At 39.1% G+C, this 22,963-nt stretch overlaps 1 protein-coding gene across 4 annotated transcripts in view; it reads right to left on the reverse strand.

Moving 5' to 3' along the window:
• Window positions 1-1,916: 1,916 nt before the first annotated feature.
• The window catches only part of Pot1a (protection of telomeres 1A), a 65,338-nt gene continuing 44,291 nt past the window's right edge, over window positions 1,917-22,963 (reverse strand). For 3 of the 4 annotated variants that reach the window (XM_006504956.2, XM_006504955.2, NM_133931.5), the window contains 10 exons: window positions 22,229-22,401; window positions 16,795-16,880; window positions 15,202-15,264; window positions 14,140-14,296; window positions 11,126-11,331; window positions 10,337-10,472; window positions 8,027-8,115; window positions 6,268-6,359; window positions 3,868-3,973; window positions 1,919-2,670 (listed from right to left, as the gene is read on the reverse strand). In XM_006504956.2, coding sequence (XP_006505019.1) covers window positions 2,558-2,670; window positions 3,868-3,973; window positions 6,268-6,359; window positions 8,027-8,115; window positions 10,337-10,472; window positions 11,126-11,331; window positions 14,140-14,296; window positions 15,202-15,264; window positions 16,795-16,880; window positions 22,229-22,401 — 1,221 coding nt within the window. In that variant the 3' untranslated portion in view covers window positions 1,919-2,557. Of the gene's footprint in view, window positions 2,671-3,867; window positions 3,974-6,267; window positions 6,360-8,026; window positions 8,116-10,336; window positions 10,473-11,125; window positions 11,332-14,139; window positions 14,297-15,201; window positions 15,265-16,794; window positions 16,881-22,228; window positions 22,402-22,963 lie in introns of all 4 variants that reach the window. The other variant, XR_377283.3, reaches the window with a different exon arrangement.

The following is a 22,963-nucleotide window of genomic DNA, read 5'->3' on the forward strand; positions in this document are numbered from 1 at the left end:
CTAAAGAAGTGACGTCTAATGCTAATGAAGGAATGGACTTGTTAGCAAGGCATGGTTAAACAGGCAATGAACAAGTCGTCTTCCATGTCCTTATACAGGCTTCCAGCAGCTTCCATGTCCTTATACAGGCTTCCAGCAGGCACGGCCCAGATTAAATCTCGATCAAAGATGTGCTGTCTTGACTCAAGATCCAGATTAAAGGAATGTCTTTTCCTAGTTTTAAAGACCTGGAATGAAGTCCTGTCTTCCTACCTCAAAGATTCGAAGTAAATCTTCCTTTTTCAAATTAAGCAACAATCCTAGGTGTGCCCTTCATATTTTGAGTTTTAGTTCCGGATGTAGTCAACTTGCCAACCAAGAATAACCATCACATCACTGATTAGTGCCTCACTTGGTCATCATCAGAGATTCTTCTTGCAGTACATGGAAACTAAGGCAAAATTCCCAACTGGATAGAATACGAAGTGTGGAGTATTTTGGAACACTTAGTCCTAAATTGGATGTTTTATTTTCTTTCCTTCTCTGTGAGCCTATGTGAATCCTGCTTAGTGATTAAGTGGGCCATGTTTTCCTTCATCTCCTCTGACTCCTATAGTGTTTCATCACCATCTTCCATGTGGTTCTCTGGAAGCAGAGGGGAGAAATCCTGATGGAGACCTCCAATTTAGACTCTTGCAGAAAAATGTCTGACTATGGGTCTCTGCCCCTGCTCCCATGAGCTGCTGGAAGAAGTCTGAGGGAAATGGAGGGGGAGTGGATCTGAGAGAGACAGGACATAGGAGAGAGCTGGGAGGAATGGAGGCAGGGCTACATTAGGAAGTATTGTGTTAGAGATGAATCTATTTTTCCAAAAAAAAAAAAAAAAAAGAAGAAGAAAAAGACAACATCCCATTAGTACTCCAAATCAGTCAAGGCACGGATCTATGTGTATAGCAGACTATTATTACGAATGATTTCCCCCCCCCACCCCCCCGTTATGCTTAGGTCTACCTTAGGTCTTTGGGCTATCCAGTCTCCAGTTCCTGACCATACAGGCTGTATATACCATGGGCTCTCTCTTGTGGCATGGATCTCAAGTTAAAGAAGACATTAGTTGGCCACTCCCACAAGCATGGGCTCCTTAAATAGGATGTTTTTATCAAACCTCTCTCCTAAAGGCTCAGGGAATTATACAGAAGAAGAAGCAGAAAGACTGTGAGAGCCAGTGGGAACAGAGGACACTAAGGAAACATTGTCTTGTAGATATAACAGGACAAGCACACACATGAGATCTGATACCACCTGCATGTACAAGGCCTATATAGATTCAAGTCAGACCGAGTCTCAGTGCTCGGCAGAACTGGATATGGGCTCCCAACCATAACCAAGAAGTTATTTTCAATTTGTAACCACTGGTAAAGATACACCTAGCTTTCTCCAATGAAGTCTCACTAGTAATAGTAACCTAGAAATAAATGGTCAATAAAAACCAAACTCAATGGTATTTTGTAGACATTTTGGTTTCATATTACTTTATTTGGGAGTTCCCCCCCTCCCCCTTTGTCATATGGGACTTTTGCTTGTATGTTATGGTTTCTGATTTTGTTTCACAGATTGTTTTTATATATGCATGTGGGTTTTTTATGGCTTGTTTTCTTTATCTGTTTGTTTTCTAAAGAGAGAAAAAGAACATGTGTAGAGTTGGGTGTGTAAAAAGTATCTGGAAGATGTTAAGGAACAGAAAATTCATCAAACTATATTGTACAAAATATTTCTTTTTCAAAAATAAAAGCCCATGCAAATTGATAAACACTGTTGAAAAAAATGCAGAACATTCAATTGTGCTAAGACCTCAATAATGCAATACGGGAATACTTTACATAAGACTACCAAAAAAGAGAAGATACAGATGATTCACACACACACACAGACACAAAAATCATAAATCTCATCACTTTATTCGCTGGTGGGCAATGAAGCAACTTCTAATGTTGTAGAGAAATGCTGAAGGTCAGGCATACTCTTCGGTTCACAGAGCTACACTTACGCTAAAGTGGGCGACCAGAGCACCCAAATAAACCATACGTCTTCTGAAAGTACATCAGTACAGCCAGGCTCACCGAGACAAGCATCTGTTCAACCGGCACGCAGTTAACCTGATACTCATGTGTGGATGCAGAGGGAGAATCCGTTCAGAAGTTGCTAAGCAGATTCTTCGGTATAAAAAACAAAACAAAACAAACAACAACAACAACAACAAAAACCCAAACATCAAACAGCACAGAAGTAAAATCAGCTCCCAGTGTTTTATAAATGAGAGCCAAGAAAGCCTGGTTCTCCCCAACCAGTGCTGCCTCATTTTGTACCTCCCACGACATGATGAGCAACAAGGGATTTTTGATATGTTCACAAGACAGCATAAATAACAATAAAATATTTTTCTGTACAAATTACTAAACTATAGTGAAAAAGGATAAAACACTTTTTCACAATAGCAAAATGTCTTCTGGGAATCTCAAAGAGTCATGATCTTTTCTAAAACTGTAAAATCCCATACACACTGCACTCAATGGCAGTACTAGACAACATTTTCTGCAACTGTAGTATCAAAAATCTGGTAGCAAATTCGTCGCTCTGTTCCGATGGTGACATTGTAGGACTTGAGGAGGCACTCTAGCCATGGGTATGCATCTGCAGACAAAAGGAAACATCACTTAGATAGTAAACTAAGCACAGATCTTGTAATGCTGACTGATTTTAATTTTTTCTAAGGAACAGATGAAAGTGATTAGGACTATAGAACACCCAACAGCAGAAGACAGCTGTCATAATTCCCCCTCGGCCACATCCCAACCTTTCAGGGCTGACTGCTTAGTGGCCTCCCCTCACTTTTCCTTGATGAGTTGGAAAGAAAATGGAACCTGAAGTTCAGATCAAATCAGCCTGGGTGTCACCGTGTGACCTGCCCTGTAGGAAGCAGCTATGGACCCCCACCATACTGGCAGCAGTGGTGCCACCCCTACACTCTGAACAGAGTTGACTAATTTCTAACATCAACAGAAGGCTCAGGACACTCTGAGCAGCATCTGGTACGGCCCTAAAGTCAACAAGGATAAAGTGTGAGACACTTCTGTGCATGGCTGTTGGAACTGTACATGGTAGAGAAATGGAATCCCTGGCCACAGAAGGCCATGGTGGCAGTCATATCTGGTACAACTTGTCCTTGGCAGGAGCATGTTGACAGCTAGTGTTTGTGCAGAAACAACTACAGTTCATCAATTTTGCATAGTAAAAATTAAAAATCCAGAAGTCCATTAGCATGGAAAAGAAAACTCGTCAATAAGTCAAACAAGACAAACGCAGATTATTTTTAGGACATGGTTTGTATAGGAATTGCATCCCTTTTGTATAATTACAGCTTCAATGTCTGTATGCTCTATGTGTAAAGTCAGAGTCAAATGTAGTGTCACCAAAACTGCTATATTTTAAGTGTATTTCAAACTATTTTAAAACACTTTTATTTTTATTTATCTCAGCCACTATCACACCAAAATATGAGCAACAGTTATTTTTCACAACCGGACTCACACTTGGCTTACTTCCAGGCTACAGATTTGAAACATGCTAGGTATTTTTCTAAGAAAACAGAGAGAGAGAGAGAGAGAGAGAGAGAGAGAGAGAGAGAGAGAGAGACAGAGAGACAGAGAGAAACAGAGACAGAGAGAGAGACAGAGAGACAGAGAGAGACAGAGAGAGAGAGACAGAGAGAGGCAGAGAGAGAGACAGAGACAGAGAGAGAGAGAGAGAGACAGAGAGAGAGGGAGAGAGGGAGAGAGAGAGAGAGAGAGAGAAGGGGGTTGGGGATGGCATCTTTTAATTACTGCCTACCAACTTTTATTCCTGGGGGACATATCATATCCATGATCGTTTCTAGACTTCTCTGAAGGTCGTCATCAGTGAGGACTTCAGATGCTGGGATCTTGAAAAAGTGTTCCTAAAAATGATAAGCACAGGAAATATTAATCTTTTGAAAAACCTCCAAAGTGGGGTTGGAGAGACGCCTCAAAGGTTAAGAGCACTGGCTCCCTTAGCAGAGGACTCAGGCTAGATTGCCAGTACCCACACAAGTGGCTCACAGCCACCTGTAACTCCTGTTGCAGGGGATCTCATATCCTCTTCTGACCTCCACACGAACCATGCACACACATGGTGAACTGACATACACACACGCAAAACATTTCAATAAAAAAAGAAAAAGCTTCAATGCACGGAATTTCAACACCTAATTTGCTAAAATGACCTAATATATTCATCTGTCTCCTAAGGTTGTGAAAACTGTAAACTACAGTACTTGTCTAAGTTAAAACCTGATTCATTGCTTTACTGGTAAAACAGCTTTGAGATGCACTCACAAACACAATACGATCATGCAGTAATGCTGATGGTACTTTTGTACCCTGTAAAGTAAATCTACTGTGAGGTATGATAGACTCTAACATTAAGAAACAAGCACTTATTTTTTTTTCCTCCTGTAATTTAGGTTCCAGAGAAGAAAATTGTTTTGCTTTGCTAACTATTTTTTTTTAAATTGCAAAACATTTTATTCATTAAAATAGACATACGTTATAAAATTTCACAACTAATCCAGGAAGGTCACATAGACCTTTTTATTTTTATTTTATTTTTTTTCACATAGACCTTTTTTTTTAAATATTTTTATTACATATTTTCCTCAATTACATTTCCAATGCTATCCCAAAAGTCCCCCATACCCCCCCCCACTTCCCTACCCACCCATTCCCATTTTTTTGGCCCTGGCGTCCGCCTGTACTGGGGCATATACAGTTTGCGTGTCCAATAGGAACAAAACACCCATGGAAGGAGTTACAGAGACAAAGTTTGGAGCTGAGACGAAAGGATGGACCATCTAGGGACTGCCATATCCAGGGATCCACCCCATAATCAGCTTCCAAACGCTGACACCATTGCATACACTAGCAAGATTTTGTTGAAAAGACCCAGATGTAGCTGCCTCTTGTGAGACTATGCCGGGGCCTAGCAAACACAGAAGTGGATGCTCACAGTCAGCTAATGGATGGATCATAGGGCTCCCAATGGAGGAGCTAGAGAAAGTAGCCAAGGAGCTAAAGGGATCTGCAACCCTATAGGTGGAACAACATTATGAACTAACCAGTACCCCAGAGCTCTTGACTCTAGCTGCATATGTATCAAAAGATGGCCTAGTCGGCCATCACTGGAAAGAGAGGCCCATTGGACACGCAAACTGTATATGCCCCAGTACAAGGGGACGCCAGGGCTAACTATTTCTTCAATGTTCAACATACAAGGCACACAGCAGCTGACTTAATAAGTGTATGGATGAATTGGGAAAACAATTGGATTATGATTTATAAAGTTAAAACACCCCTCATTTCCCAAATAAGAAACCCCCTCACCCTAGTAAATGGCTGTTCTTCCTCTTAGCTTTTAGTGTTTCATTCACTCTCTGAGAGCCCCTGACTTGACTGACTGCCTACTGGAACTATGGGCTACTCTGGAACATCTAACAATGTCATCTGAAGCTGAAGAGTTTGGGACATACATCATTAGCCTTACCTCAGGAAGAAAGCCATCAGCCACACAGGCAGTCAGTTATGAATGAGAACATATATGGCAAGTCACATCAGGGCCTAGGTTAATCTTTCCTCATTGTCAGGACTCCACACAACACAGGGAAATAATAGGCGGCTCTGATTATACGGAGAGGATGGTTATCTTCAAACGATCAAAGCTAGCGGTGGCCTCAAGGACTCGTCATTGGGTAGCTATGAGTATCACAAATGAGAGCCTTCGCTCCGCTTCTCTGCGGCTTATACAACAATGCTTGCATATCAAGTGGCTTCATTTCGTTTAAGATGAATGTGTGGAGCCTTACAGAGCATAGTGAAGGACGGCAGTGTGACTATCTGCTTCCTAGTAGCAGAACTTCTGTATGACAGGGAGAATGTCGCCTCAAACTTTGATTCCTCAACTTTATATTTTTTAAAATATGAATAAAAATCAAAGGCAAAGACATAATATCGCATTTATGTGGTCCTATTTTATTTATCTACTTTAAGTTACTTTAAATACTTCTAAGAACAAAATACATAGAAACTGAATTTTAGGGTTTTAAAGTTCTCAATAATTTACACTGAAGTAAAACTAAGAAGTATGGAATATATATATGTATATAAAATTTTAAATATAAATTTTAGTGAAATATCTTTAGCAGTTCCCATTACTCACAGAATCCTTGAGGTAAGCTTCCAACACCCCTGTCCCGTCATCCAGAGTGAAAACCATAACAAACACATACTGCAGCGGCACAACGCCCAGGGCTGGGGAGGGGAAAAGCACATTACGTCTGGCAACGGGACGTTTTATAAGCTGAACTCTATCATGTAGCTGCCAATGATGTTGGCTAAAAGAATTTACAAGAAAATGTGTATTTAGGAACTGAACTGTCTGCTCCAGTATTATTCTGTTAAATTCATGAAGCAGACCAATGTATTTATGTAGAGCTAGTCTAATGATATAAGCAACTGTATCTTAATACTTGACAGAAACCATAAAAAGTGTTAATAAAATGTAACACATTGCAGTCTAATAATATGAAAGTCAAACTAAAATTACAATTTAATGCTCTAAAAAGGAACAGGCCGGTTAGTGGCTTTCTTAGTTTATCCTTATTTGTATTATGAGGACAGAGGTTTGTCTTTTTCTTTGTTTTAGGAGTTATTTGGCTGAAGGAATAAAATTGTTAGAATCTGGGATTCCGTAATTTGCGAGGGTGAAGAAGAATTAATAAATTAGATACACCAAATCACATGAGAATTTGCCAATAGGGTAAACATCCTTTTACTGAAAAGTTGAAGAAACTGCATACATGTATAGGATATTATATTACCTTCCATCCACACAGCCCATATTCCAGTAGAGAATTAATTAAACAGGCAGATGAGGCAGAAGAATAAATTGGCAACAGACAGAATTTTAGTATTCAATAGCAATAACAGAGGAACAGAGTTCGGAGCTTCAAAAGGCACCCCAGAGGTTACACTGAAACAAAAATGGTGGACTCAAAAACTGTGCTGAGAAATGCGAAAGGGGATTACCCAGTTCAGTTCATAGTAACATAGACTGCAGGGTATGACATAGTCATATCATGAAGCTAGACATAAAAAGCAATCCCCCCGTAAGTGCACATCTATTTATATAAGATAGTTTATGTAACAAAACTCCAGTCTAGCAGGAAGAATCTGAGTGATCATTAAAAAAATTATTCTGAGTTTCCCAAACGATACCTACAGCTGTCAATATCTTTGAAAGATAAATTCTGATTAGCGAATTGGCCAAGTGGAATGCTCGTGGAGAAGATAAAGGAGAAAGGAATGAGGAAAAGTGATAAAGGGAGGGAGAGTGTCGGCTTTAAAATATAAACTCAATGGAGGCACAATAGATACTGTCAAACCTGGAGTGTTTTCCTTATAGAAGATTGAATGGATACATACACTGAATAATTCTAGTAGACAGGACATGGCCCATGTAACTTCTGTATAGACTTGGCTCCAATTATTAATGACTATCTAGAAATTGCCCTGGTCGTGGGAGCTGTAGACAAGGGCAAAGTGATAAGTGATGCATTTAAGAGAGAAAGACTCCTCTCCCTGGCTAAAGACTTGGGAGGAATGTAACAGTCATCTCAACATCTCTTCCAACGCTAGAATAAGAGTCAGAAGGATTTGCTCAGGACCTATGTTTGCGATCAATGATTAAATGGAAAACAAACGACCAAGTACTAAAATGTGAATGTGATTACGAAGCTTGGAAATATTCGCAAGTAATTTAAACATTCAGTCCTCATCCTCAAAACAATTACTGTAAACAGATTTCAACTTAGCAAAGTTAGCCTAATGCTGACAAAAAAAATTCAATAAATATTAAAGAACAAATCAGTGAGACGATAGGGAGAATTGAAACTGCATAACATAGCAATTTATCTAACCTTCTGCCACAGAGGAAGGAGTCCACGGTCCTTTATGAAAACGGGAGTTTAGATTTTGTATAGGTTTCAAGCTTGAGCACTGTTTACATCTGAAATGAATAAGTGAAAAACAGTAAATATTTAAATATAATCAAATTCTATTTAATTATCACATCCTATTCAAGAATGGACAGTTTTAGAGAGTCAGTTATTAAATAAAAAATAATAATACTGTCTATACTGTAATATGCTTGTTTCAAGAGAATTATGAATAACTTTCCACATAAAAGCAATTAAAGATACTGTGGGTGTGGTGGCTTGAATGAGAAAGGCCCCCTAGCCTCATATATTTGAATGTCTGGGTCCATGTTGGTAGACTTTGAAGGAACTCTTAGGAGATGTTGTGCCTTGCTGGAGGAAGTGTATCACTGGGCGTGGGCTTTGAGGTATCATAAGCCCACACTAGACCCGTTCTCACTTTTTCTAGCTCCAACTTGTAGGTAAGATGGGAGAATTCAGCTACTGTTCCTGCACCACGCCTGCCTGCCTGCTGCCATGCTTCCCACCATGATGGTCATGGATATAGCATCTGAAACTGTAAGCAAGCCCCAAATTCAATGCTTTCTGTCATGGGTTGCCGAGGTCATGGTGTCTCTTCACAGTAACTAAAAAAATGGGCTTGAGATTAGATCTTTTATGTTAACATTCAGGAATTGGACTCTCAATCTAATAATAAATTTGGCTATGAGTTTTCTTGTTAAAACAAAAAGACTCAGGAACTGTTTGAATTTATGGCTTTGTTAGCAATATCTGACCTCCATGGCCTTACCAAATAAATAAGAAAAAGTTATTCTGAATGAAAGGTGAGAAAAGTAATATTTTAGGTAAAATATTGTTTTGAGTAAGCCCATATTCAGAGTCATATACATTCTGATGCCTGACAGCCAGTAACCATCTAACATATAAAATTGGACATCGTTTTATAGAATTTGTTCTCCCTATATATTAATATATTTTAAGGACAAGTAATTCTACTTTATTAGGCATGATTGAATGTCTATGAGAAATAGGAAGAAAAGATGATTAGAAGTAAATTTAACACTATTTTTCACTTAATTGGATAATACAGGAGTGTTATAGGACTGTTTTCAGGCTTATTATTTAATTGACAAATTACACATATTTCTTTATTTACAGTAATAATAGAAAGATAATGGAATGAAAATGATTCACTAATATTAGACAATGATAAGGCAAGTTAGTGGCTCATATTAAAAGGAACACAGAATATGATGGATTTTGATATTTCAACTAAGAGGCACATAAGCCTTGCAGAAGGTTCAAAGACAGGGAGACACTAGGTGCTTTATAGCAAAAATGGTTACTAATTAATTTTATTTCATTGCTGAAGGTTTCCATCCATTGTGTATAAAACAAATCAAAGGGCAAAGCTCACTGTCACTCTAAGGACCACAACCAAGTAGCTTTGGTAATGGCAGAAAGTAATTTTATAATAAAAACCTAAATTTAGTTTGATTGGCAATAATGACTTCCAAATGCTACACCTTAGGAAAAGGAAAGGGCGACAGGGAGAGAATATGATCTCACTAGGCTGCAGGACAGGGCTTCTCAAAGTGGTGTTTTTTGGGTGACTTTCATCAGCAGTACTGGGCGCTTTCCATCTCTTCCTTCTAGGTCTGTAGGCCTCACGCTCTGCCAGTTTTCAGTGGCAGTGACTCTGCAAGGTGCAAGCTTAGCAGCTGTGGAATCTACTTACTGGATTTGCAATTCTGAACTGGCCCTTTATGTAGCAACTTACTCTTATGAAAGAAACAGATTTAGGCTATGACTGAGGAAGAAAATACTCAGTCTTATACCCACTGTGACTTACCATGCATACAGAATATGTACATGTGTATGTATATACGTGTTCTAGAATAGAACTATTCAAGAAAAATTTAGTATGGATGCTCTTGAACTCATAATGGAATTACATCAATACATCTAGTCTAATTAATGAATACAGTACCCAGCACACAGCTGCCTACCTTAATGATCCTGTTGTCCACCCAAATTCTTAATTTGCTATCTCTGCCTAGCATGTGAGTGTTATGCTACACACCACTTGACTGGAAAAGATTACAACTCAACATTAAAGAAGAGTTTATTGAACCTGTATTGTATCTGCACAATTCTAACACAATCATTATAGCTTGCGAACTGTTTCTAACTACAAACTAGTACAGGTAAGTACCTACTGCAAACAGAGCAGCCTGGTGGATAAACCACGGAGACATAGCTGTAAGCCAAGAGCTTGAGCTGACCACATACCCATAGTGATGCACCTTTCCCTGTATGAGGAACGGGGCTGAAAGGGTAAGGAGCTCCAGGCTCTCAGGGCCGGACCGCACAGGCATCACACTGTGGAACTTGCTGGACAGTTTAGAGACTTCGCAGAGCCTTCCTCCTTTAAATTAATTAATTAATTAATTCTTGAATAACACAAATATAATTGGAGCAAGATGCGACATATAAGTAACACATGAGATACAGTAAATTCTACAAAGAATGGCACAGAAAGGGAGTTGTAAATTTAGAAGAAAACTTAAACTCAGCAGGAGAAAAATAAAACAAAATAAAATGAAACAAAACAAAATAAAAAAAGCTTACATACAAATTAGATTAAAAAACCCAGAGAATAAAAAAGTAGTAGTATTCTACTCTTTTAAATTTGTCATTATCATGGCTTCCCAAGGCTCTTTTCCTTATTAGTAGAGGACATTTATCACATTTTTATGAAACAACAGTGACATCCAGAGGCCAAGACAACATCCGCTGCACATAAGCAACCAGCCTTTCTACTACATTGTTATTCAACTAGATCTGCTCAAAGCTGACAAGATTACAGATAGAAATCCAACAAGTTGGATATATGCAAGTTTTCATAAGTTGAAAATGCACAATTCAGGTAAAAGTGTTTGGTCATACATATTTGAATCTAGTTAATGTACTATTTTGGGGAATTTAAATTAATAGTATTCTACTAGGTGCCTATAAGGCATAGTTAACATAATTAATTTGCCAAACAATATTCTAAAAACCAAATAACAAGTCTCTTACCTTCTATCAAAATTAGACATTCACTTGAAGCAGGGAGAATGCCATTATTTTTCACAAAATGAACAGCGACCTGCCGTCCGCCCTGGTCTTCAGTGGTCCAGACTTTTGAATAATACAATGATGTCGCTTTCAGCTTGATGTCTGGAGCTTCAGTTGCAGCATCTTGCAAAATTTTATCCAAACTGTCCCCATGTGGAACTTCTTGTCTAAAATTATTGATAATGAAGAATCAGAAAAGGCTATATATAAATTCTCAAAAATTCTAATGTAATAAATTATCCAAGTAAAAATAATCTTAGGGGTTACAGTGTTGAAACTTGCTACTCCTGCATAAAACCAAGGTTCACTTCCCAGCACCCATATGAAGCCGTGATACCATCCATAACTCTAGTTCTGATCTCTGTGGGTGCCAGGCATACACATGATATACATACACACATGTGGGTAAAACACACACATTCATAAAATGATTGAATGTAGAACAAATCCAAGAGATGATGTACCTAACCCTCAAGAGACTGGAGGCCCCAGGGAGTTAGAGGTCAGGTGGGGTGGGGGCATCCACGTGGAGACAGGGTGGGGTGGAGAGTGGGGGCATCCGCATGGAAATGGGGTGGGGTGGGGAGGAGGTGTGGGATGTGGAGCAGTCAAAGGGTGGATGGGGGGATGGGGAATGGAATATGGAGTGTAAAAAATGAATTAAAAATAAAATAAAATTTAAAAATATTTCATATACAGATTAAATCAGCTATATTTTCTTATTCATTTTTCAGATTTAATGGATTTTATTCAATAGATGTTCAACATTATATGGCAAGATAAATCTGTGTCATAACGGGGAGACATACTGCCTCTGTGTTGGTGAACACATGTCATGGTGCATGAGTTGAAGTCAGACAACAATCTCCTATCATGTAGGTTTTCAGGTCAACAGGCCTGTTAGCAGGCATCTTCACCTGTTGTCCTGTCTCCTTGACTCATGCTTGGTTTAGAGTCCCAGGTTACAGTTATTCCCAGTACTAAGTCTGTTGGTAGACAGCTATACAAGTAGCCCTGGATTCACCCCAGTTAATCTCCCTATTACAGGGTACCTACTTTAAAACATATTAACTTCATTCATCTTTAGTAATACTTCATAAAATCATAAATGTTCATGGAGTACAAATAGCATGGCATAGAACAAAAAGGTCTAAGTGTCAGATCATGTTGGAAACAGGCAACCTCGGGAGGTAGGAGGTTACAGGGCATCTACCGGAATGTACCAGAGAATGTCAGGACTCAAAAGGAGGGACCCTAGATGAAATGCCCTACAGGGGGGAGAAGGAACTTGTAGAGCCCACCTCCAGGAGAAAGACAGGGCACTGAGAGAGGGATCGGCTTGCTATTCCACAGTCAAAACTCTGATCCATAATTGTTTCTGTCTGAAAAAACTGCATGGGTGGAAATGGAGGAAAAGAACGCCTGAGGAAAGAAGGTCCACTGACAGGCCCAAAGTGGGGTCCAGCTCAAGGGGAAGCCCCAAGGCCTGCTACTGTTACTGACGCTATGGAACTCTCACAAAAAGGGACATAGCACAACTGTGCTATGAAAGACCCAATGAGCAGCTGAAAGAGTCAGATGCAGATATCTGCACCCAACCAATGGACAGAAGCTGCTGACCCCTGTACTTGAATTAGAGAAAAGCTGAAAGAAGCTGAGGAGGAGGGTGACCCAGTAGGAGGACCAACAGTCTCAAATAACCTGGTTCCGGAGATCTCTTAAACACTGGACCACCAACAAGGCAGCATACACCAGCTGATATGAGGCTCCCCAACACATATACAGCAGAGGACTGCCGGGTCTGGATTCAGTCAGAGAAGATGCACCTAACCCTCAAGAGACTGGAGGTCCCAGAGAGTTTAGAGGTCTCGTGGGGTGTGGGACATCTTGGTGGTGGAGACAGGTGGGCAGGGAGGAGGTATGAAATGTAGAACAGTTGGAGGGTGAACCAGGAGGGGAATAACATATGGAGTGGAAAGAAAGAAAGAAAGAAAGAAAGAAAGAAAGAAAGAAAGAAAGAAAGAAAGAAAGAAAGAAAGAAAGGGGGGAGAGGGGAGGGGAGGGGAGGGGAGGGGAGGAGAGGAGAGGAGAGGAGAGGAGAGGAGAGGTCTAATTGCTTGTCCGAATTCTGTCACCAGCTGTTTGGAACGTCAGGTAATCTTTACGCTTTATTTCTGTAGTTTAATCACACTGTCCAGGTAAGATCACGTGGGTAGAAAACCGATTCCTTGGATTTAAAGATCAAATTTCTTTACAAATTCTACAATCTCAAATTTGTAAGGAAAATATATGTTATTCTAGAGATATATAAACAAATAACATGCACACACACATATTATGTGTACACGTTTGGGTGTGTTTTGTACGTGATAGTGCACTAAAGCTTTAGCTTGATAGACGTTATCTGATGTGGATTTTCATGGACTCTCTGTATTTTCCAAAATACCATTTTCTATATTTCAAGAGAAGATGGTACACTATCATAAAGAGAGTAATAGGAGATAAAATTCATTATCTAAACTCGTTTTGTGATGAATTCGTAATAATAAGATTTCAAAAATATTATGTATATATTCACGTAACTAGTGCTGGGAAGAAAGACATTGTACATATTACATTACCATTATTCATCATGACAGAAAATTTTCAGTTATAGCTATTATATCAAACGTACTAAACCGTGAATTTTAAGCCTGTTTATAGACTATTTTATTTATTATATACTATGCAGAAGGAATTTTTGGAGTAATTTAGTACTTTCCCTTTGAGTCAGCAGCATTCTTGTAAAATACTACAAATTAATCAAATCATAATTTATTTTGGGATTTACAGTTTCACATACACAAACAGGCAACCATACACATATGGATATGCATATATACACACACAGACATATATATACACACACGCAAACACATACAGTATGACATGAAAATGGTTTTTGTTTGTTTGTTTTCCTTTTGGGAAATACTTACACTGAATGACATTTAGGACAGAGAAGTTTAACAGACTGGGAAAGTCTCCTGGGCAAATAGGATCTCAGTTTGGCGCGGACTCGATATTGTTGAGGAGCTTTTTGCGTCAAGATGGCACACAGTGGTGTTTTCTCTAAATGTTGGTGATTGGTAAGTACTGTAAAGAAGTTTTACATTTAATCAGAGTATCTAATGTACAGGAGTCTTAGCTGCATTTGGCATGAACTGTCCTGAAGCAAAGACTTACTATAAAATCAATCTCAGCTACAGTTACTGTTTCTAGATGGATACTGTACCAGGCACACAGCAGATAACCAGCAAACTTAAAAAACAGACGCTGAGTAACTGGAGCAATGGGTAATTTAATTATATACAATGCCCTTATGTTTCTTTATACCATTAAATACTATGTGCTTATGTATTTTAATATAGAAGTAGTAGAAGTTTCCATGAACTTCTAACTTATAGGAAACTTGATAGACCATTCTAACAAGAAAATGAATATTACCTGTATAGAGTGTCAATCAGTTCACTGCCAACCTCTCAGATAATTCAATAGGCCACCACTTACATGCCAATTGGATTTCATCAAACATTAACAAGATGAATTTACTAAATAAATAAATAAATAAATAAATAATAAATAATAAAAACTGCAAGGTTTGTGACAACTGGAATGAGTTCTTGACCCTAAGCAGTTTAAAGCAACAGCTCTGACTCAGCTCTTAGACTAATTCAGGCACATAACACTTTCCCAGGCCCTACAAAGCTCAGTCAGGAAAATGCTTCTAGACATAGCTGTAATGTAACAAAGCCTTCCTTCAAGGAATACATCTTCCTCCCTCTGCTAAGTGGCTAAGCGTTGTGGGGAACAGCTGTGCAGACCTGATCAACTTAAGGGAAAAATGAATACATGCCTCATTTCACATTTGAGGTTACACACACACACACACACACACACTAACTGCTCCCAGGAAATCTAGCTTGACTGATGGATAGGAAGGAATTGGGAAGTGTAGACAAGCAGCTGTATGCTGGTTACTGAATTGTGAGGAGTCTTACTTGTAGCAGAGACTTGTTGACATCGTTCTTCTTCATAAGGTGATACTGCACCTGATCCTGAGTCTAAAGGAACAGAAAAGCAAATCACATAATTACATAGCTCTTTAACATGTCCACTAGAAACTTAGGGTAAAACTTAAAAAAGAACACTGTCCAAAGAAATCAAAGAAAGCCGAAATAAATGTTGATATGTCTCCTTTCCTCAAATTCAGGTGTTACTAACAAAAATAATAGGCTTAGTTATAAAAATGTGACAGGCAAGGTGTCTTCTTTCTTTGAGGGAAAATATAGAGAATTTAGAATTTAGTATATCAATCAAGGAACTTTGGTATTGATAGAAAGTTAGGCAAACCAGGAAAGTTTAGAAATCAACACATGTTTTAATTGTTAGCAAAGGAGGGAAGGCCATTCACAGAGAACACAGGGTTTTTGTTTTGTTTTGTTGGTGGTAATTTTTTTTGGGGGGGTGGGGGCGGGGGGTGTTTTTGTCTTTTAAGAAATGGTTTTGTGACTACTAGGAATTATTACTGAAAGATGGTGTATACGTCTAAATAAACCAATTAAGTGATACCTTCGACCCCCCCAAAAGCGTATTTATAGCCACTGGATGTTTTGGTAGATACTAAAGCCACATAAACATGGAAAGGACACAGACAGTGCTTCTAACCCCATATCCACTCATCAGCACATCTCTCAGCATGAGGAAATGAACCAAGGGCACAGGTTCCAGCATAGATGAATCTCAGCACATGGTGTATCCAAAAGCAATCCCATTAAGATCAACAAGAAGGTTGTCTTTGAGAGATTTAGATGACTCATGCTTATGCATTAGACTGCCAGGTTTGGGCAAAAACCAACTTGGGCTAATTAAGACAAGGGAGTACCAATGCCTTTTGTTCCTTTTAGAAACTGACAAGGAAATGGTTGCTTAGGGAATTCATGTAATGTTTTTGTGTGCATGAATACAAAACACTATATACACATATCAAAAATCAAGTAAATATTATTCTTTTATTTAAAAATATGATTATATATTTAAGGGTGAACCAAGCTTGATAGTGTGTAGGACAAAATAAATGTTTAATGAGTTACTTTAATGAACATGCACATATACCCTGTATTATAGTCAGATGAACTGAAAAGAGAGACCCATGTAAGACAAAAAAAATGTTTAATGAGTTACTTTAATGAACATACACATATACCCTGTATTATAGTCAGATGAACTGAAAAGAGAGACCTATGTAAGACAAAAAATATGTTTAATGAGTTACTTTAATGAACATACACATATACCCTGTATTATAGTCGGATGAACTGAAAAGAGAGACCCATGTAAGACAAAAAATATGTTTAATGCGTTACTTTAATGAACATGCACATATACCCTGTATTATAGTCGGATGAACTGAAAAGAGAGACCCATGTAAGACAAAAAATATGTTTAATGAGTTACTTTAATGAACATGCACATATACCCTGTATTATAGTCAGATGAACTGAAAAGAGAGACCCATGTAAGAAAACACTGAAAAGGAAAGTGTGCTTACACTTATGAGGAAGTGAAAGATCAGCGTTATAAATTGTCCTTACTTGATAGTGCAGAGCTGTCCCCATTTTCTGATTGACAGATACCAGTTGAGGTCTCAGTGACTGGCAAATTTGCACCTTCTAAAGCTCTAAAATGGAAGAATATAAAAGCAAATTGTGTAGCAAATTTAACAGGAAAACTTAACTATACCCCCAAAATCCAGTTCATTAAGTTATATCATTCAGTATGATTCTAATCAATAGTCTATAGCTTTTATCAGATTATCCGAGACCTCTAAAACCCTCACAATCAGCAGCAGTGGGTTAGACAGATAGAAAGAACACTCAGTTGATGAAATATTATAAAAAAATTGGGAACTTAATGGTGAACATTATCAGTAATAATGATGTCACTGAAGCTTGGAAAAGTAAGATTAATCTGGGATTTAGCCCTTCTCAGCCTTCCCTTGGCATCCATCCATCTACATTGCTTTCTGACTCCACTGACCTGCAGAAAATCTTTCTTGCAGGGACCAGTGACTGCCACCCTAGCCTGGAGTTCAGGTAGACCTTCATTCTTCTTCCTGTGTTCCATTCTGACCTCTCTACACATAACCAACCTTAGTCCAGCTCCGGCCTACCTGTCAGACCCTCTTTCAGTTCAACACCTTGGTACAGATGCTTGAGTATAATTATTCCTAGTCACTTCTTTCAGCCATTCCTTCTAGTCTATCTCAATTCCTTCCTGCCTTCCCACCAAGCCAGCAGAGCAGTTCTCTGCCACTGATCCCAGAACCGCCTCCCTCTCCTAGGACCAGAACAGCTTGTTAACAGGAATCCCAAATTGAGTAGAAGCAATCAAAGAACAGAAAGTCTTTCAAAAATTGAAAATCAGATGTCCACAGCAAGAAACACCTTAAACAGCCTAACTGCAGATGCCCAAGTCACAGAGCAAAGATCCAGGAGTGAAGAACAAGACAATACACCTCCTCTATAAGCCCATAAACCAATTACAATCAGCCCTGAGAAAAGCAATTAAGCCAAAGCAGAAAACAAGAACAAAAATAGCAAATATAAATACAGTCAAAGACCTTAAAAGGGATTATGAATACGTTTCTAAAAGAAGACCATGAAAATAACAAACAGTTGAATGAAATAATGAAAACAATTAAAGATAAGAAAGTAGACTTTAACAAAGAAATAAAATCAATAAAGAAAACCCAAAATGAAATAAAAATGGAAATGAAAAACTAAAGTCAAACAAAAAAACCCTCATAGGTAAGCCTAAAGAAGACAGAATTTCAGGTCTTGAAAACAAACTAGAAGAAATCGATAGATTTGTATGGTGGTTTAGATATGCTAGGCCCACGGGAAGTGGCAATGTTAGGTTTGGCCTCGCTGGAATAGGTGTAGCCTTATTAGAGGAAGCGTTTCTCTGTGGGGGTGGGCCTTGAGCTCTCCTAATGCTCAAGCTGCGCCCAGTGTGGAGAGGGAGCCTCCTCTGGATGTCTGCAGATAACAATACAGAACTCTCAGCTTTGCCTGACTGCTGTCAGTCACTAATCTCTCACCCTGTAAGCAAGCCCCAGGTAAATGTTTTTCATTATAAGAGTTGCCTGGTCACGGTGTCTCTTCACCAACAATGGAAACCCTAACTAAAAGAGAAGTTGGTACCAGGGACTGAGGTATAACTAACATAGGCCTGAACATGTTTTTATTTGAAAGAATGTGTGTTTGGAGACTGTGGGTTTGGAAAGCAGTGTGGGGTTAATGGGCCACCCAAGTAAGAATGGGGAAGACATTGGAGCTAAAGGTGATTTGAACTCTGTGGGCCTGGCATAAGAGGTTTCTGAGGAGAATTTTACTGTGTTGCCTAGAAATTATTTTTGTGATATTTTGGTAAAGAGTGTGGCTGCTTTTTGCCCTTGTCCAAAGAGTGTACTTGAGTATAAGGTAAAGAGATTCAGATTAATTGCATTGACAAAGCAAGTCTCAAAAAACCCCAGCAGAGACTTTGTTCTCTGGTATATTCTTACGAATAGCAATTTGATCAAGCATAGCAAGCTTAGAAAGGAAAAACAAAATGTATGGTTCAAGTATTAAAGGGGCACAAGGAAGAAAAATGGAGCTAAATCCTGAGTTCATGGATATCAAATGGAATTAAAGGAGTGGTGACCTTGGGGAAAGATCCCACCCAGTTGAGTTTATCATTTATGTGTTTGCAGTTGAACAAGGGATAGGCAATTATCCCTTTTATGACCCGATTATTATTTTCATTTGGATATAAGGATATAGATATGATTTTATGTAAAACTGGTAAGGAACGGATTATGATGGGTATTCTCAGTTGTCAACTTGACTATATCTGGAACAAACAACAATCTGAAAATGGAGGGCACATGAGTGATCCAGACTTTGAAGCTGGACGCCAAGGGCTTCTTGAGGCACAGTGGCCATGAAAAGCTTAAGTCCAGGCCTGGCGGTACATGCCTTTAATCCCAGGAGAAAGATGCAAGCAGATCTCTGAGTTCAAGGCCAGCCTGGTACAGAGCAAGTTACAGATACAGAAAAGCTTAGGTCCAGGCATGGTGGCGCACGCCTTTAATCCCAGCATTCAGGAGGCAGAGGCAGGCAGAGCTGAGTTCAATCTCAGTCTACAGAGCTACTTCTGGGGCAGCCAAGCTTAGGCAATTGAAGGAGTTGAAAAACAGCAATCTGGTGATGAGATAATAGAATGGGGGTGGGGGGTGGGATGGCATTTTCCAGCCCCAGCAAGCAGCAGAACTTGGCAGCTTTGGCCACGTGGCTTTGGCTTTAGAGTCAAGAGTGGAAGGGGTTACTGGGACAATTGATGCTGGTTAGCTGAAGCGAAGAAACTAGCAGTGATTAAAAAGACACCAGCATCACTGAGGTGGAATCTTCTGGGAAGTGTTTTCTGAGAGCACAAAGAAGCTGTGTTCCATAGATAACCAAAGTTGTACCTCATGCTGCATTTGGACTGGCTAATGTGTAAAAATTACCAAGGTGGTACTGGTTTTGAAGGTATGTGGGGGTCACAGAGGGTAGCTGAGGCTTAGCACTATTAGAAGCTAAGAAAAATGAAGGTGCAGCTTCAGTTGCAATTGATGGACCAGGACTGATTGAAGGGGCCATGCAAAGATGTTGAGGCTTAGCACCATGAAGAGAACCTATAAGAGGATATTGGTGAAAGTGCAGCCCACTTGCAGCAGAAGACCCCAGTGTATGGGAGATGCCCATACCATGAGATGACCATGAATAACAGCAGTCAGTGGATTATAGTCAGCCTAGAGTGCTACAGAGGGTAGAGATGGAGAAGTGACCCAAGCTCTTTGGAGGAGCCCAGAAGATCATGTGTGGATCCCAGACATTAGAACAAGAAGCTGAGAAGTGGAAGCTGCCTTGGATACTCAAGATGTTAGAGATGCCAGAGCCTTAGGAAACCTGCTGAGGAAGATACTAATAGGGAGAGGAACCAGTCCAGGAGGAAACAGTGTGTTGTAGTCAGCAAAGCTGAAAAGAGTTGGACACCAGACATGGAGATAAAGTTTGGAGTTTTCCCAGCTGGTTTTTGGTCTTGCTTTGGTTCAGTATTTGCTCATTATGACCTTTTAGAATGGTAACCTATTTCCTGTGCCATGGTATTTTGGAGGTATGTGATTTCGAAGTATAGGGGATTTCAGTTAAGAGATTGCATTAATCTCAGAAGAGACTTTGAACTTTGGACTTTTAACATTGTTGAGACTATTATATACTATGGAGTCTTTTCAAGTTGGACTAAATGTATTGTACATTATGCTATGGCTAGGTATGGTCCCCATAGAGTAATGTGTTTTAATAAGTAGCAAGGAGTGGAATGTGGTGGTTGAAATAAGCTTCACCCATGAGAAGTGGCACTATTAGGGGTGGCCTTGTTGGAATAGTTGTGGTCATTTTTGGAGGATGTGTGTCACTATGTAGGTAGGATTTGAGGTCTCCTACTGCTCAACATCAGCCCTGGGTGGAAAGAGAGCCTCTCCTGTCTACTTGCAGATGACAGGGTCCCTCAGGCTGGCTTTGGATCAAGATGTAGAACACTCAGGTCCTTCTCTAGCCTATATCTGCCTGGATGCTGCCATCCTTCCCACTATGCCGATAATGGATGAAACTGAACAACTAACTACTGATGAGTCAAGCTCAAAATAGGTAAGAAAATTAAAAACATTTTATGATTGTATGAAAATGAAAACACAACATATTTAAAGTTATAGAACATAATGAAAGCAGTTCTAAGAGCCAAGTTTATAGCACTAACTGCCTATATAAAAAAAAAACTGAATAAATTTAATATAAGTAATATACAGACATACTTGAAAGCTCTAGAAAAACAAAAGAGGATGTGGAAAAGAAATAATCAGGGTCAGAATTAAAATCAGTTTCCCCCAGTTACAAACTGTACAACCTACAACAGAAACCCTCCTACAATACAACCCAGATCAATAGAGGCTCAGATGTTAGAGGGTAGCTAACCACTTCTAAAAACTAAGCTTACGACTGAGCATCACTCAGCCTCCTCAGAGAAGCTGCTTCTTGCACTTGATGTTAGTCAATGAAGTGATCTGTAAGTGGAGAAGATGCAAGGAGGTGAGAGTCTTTAGAGCACTCATGCTTAAATAGGATGTCCTTTATCACACTGTTTCTTTACAGCCTCAGGGATTAGTGCAGGAGAGAAGACAGAAAGATAGCAAAATCAAGAGGTGGTGATGATTCTAAAGAAAGGCTTCTTTCAGACACAAAAGGACTGATACTCACATGCACTCACAGAGACTGTCATAGCATGCACATGACATACACAGGTTCAAAGCAGAGTAAGTCCCAGCTCTGAAAAGGGGAAGTGGACAGAAAGCCCTTCCCTAACCAAGAAGTTAATTTTAACTATACCTGATAGAAAAGGGAAAATCAGTTTTCACCGATGGAGTTTCCCATGGTATATCAACAGCTCTAGGACAGGTCCTATATTGTTCAGAGCCTAGCACAACAGACTTTGTTTTGTTGCTGCTGTTGTTTTGTGCAGTGTATGTTTTGTTATTTTTTTTGCATTGTTAACTTTCTATTTATTTTATATGTTTTGATTTGTCCTTTTTTCTAGAGATAAAGAGAGAGAGAGAGACAGACAGAGAGAGAGAGAGACAGAGAGAGAGAAAACGAGAACATGAAGTTGGGTAGACAGGAATGTGGGGACAAATACGGGAGTAGTTAGGGAAAAGAATATGATCAAAATATATTGTATGAAAACACTTAAAGACAACAGAGGTAGAGATAGGAATATAGTTCCGTGGTATAATCTGCCTAACAGGTGAAAGTGTGGCTTTGATTTTTTCAGCAAGACAATGAGGAAAAACAAGCAAACAAGGCCTTACCCAACCTGAGGAACAGGCTTGCAAAGTAACCTAATAAAGATCTAAGTTATGTTTTTCAAAAAGGGATATAAAATACTCACTTTTTCAGCTGATCCACACAAGGGCTTGTATCTGGCAAAACCCTAATGCCCCGACCATAACTGGTCCCTCCGTGGAGATGGAACTCCAGCCTTAATGATTCAGAACTGCTGGTTTCTGAATTTCCAGGCTGAAGTTTTGTATGGAGGCTATAGAGTCTTAGAAAGCATCCAACCTACAAAAAGATCATTTAGAAATCTCATTTTAGAATAAAAGGGATTAATTAAACAATTTCTGACATTTGAAAATTTCACAATCAACAGGAGGCAATAACCAAGGACATAACAACCAGGGACCTGTCCAAGCAGAGACAACACTGGATGCAGGACTGCACTGTGACTAATATCAGCTACGTGGATATGAAGCCTGTACATATTACACAACATAAGCAGGCCCATTTCAGAGGTCCCCCAGTAAAATATAGTGAAGGTAGTTAAGATTAAAATGAAATTCTATTTGATAATATTTGGAAAAGAACTTGTTTGAACTAGTCTGAAATAATATTAAAAATGTGACATAAAATGCCCTTACTATGACACATTAGAAAAAAAGATTAATCATGTAGTTTCATCAAAATAACATAATAGACTTAATTTCACAAGTTAGTTTTCCTGCTAGGCAGAGAAATGCTCGTGAGCCCTCTGACTGCTGGTATTATATGTATGTCTGTGCCACCATATGCTTTTCCATAAAGCACAAATTCTATAGAAAGTCAAATTTTGGTAAGCAGTTGTATG

The sequence above is a fragment of the Mus musculus genome, chromosome 6 (assembly GCF_000001635.26).
Source record: "Mus musculus strain C57BL/6J chromosome 6, GRCm38.p6 C57BL/6J".
Classification (NCBI taxonomy): domain Eukaryota; kingdom Metazoa; phylum Chordata; class Mammalia; order Rodentia; family Muridae; genus Mus; species Mus musculus.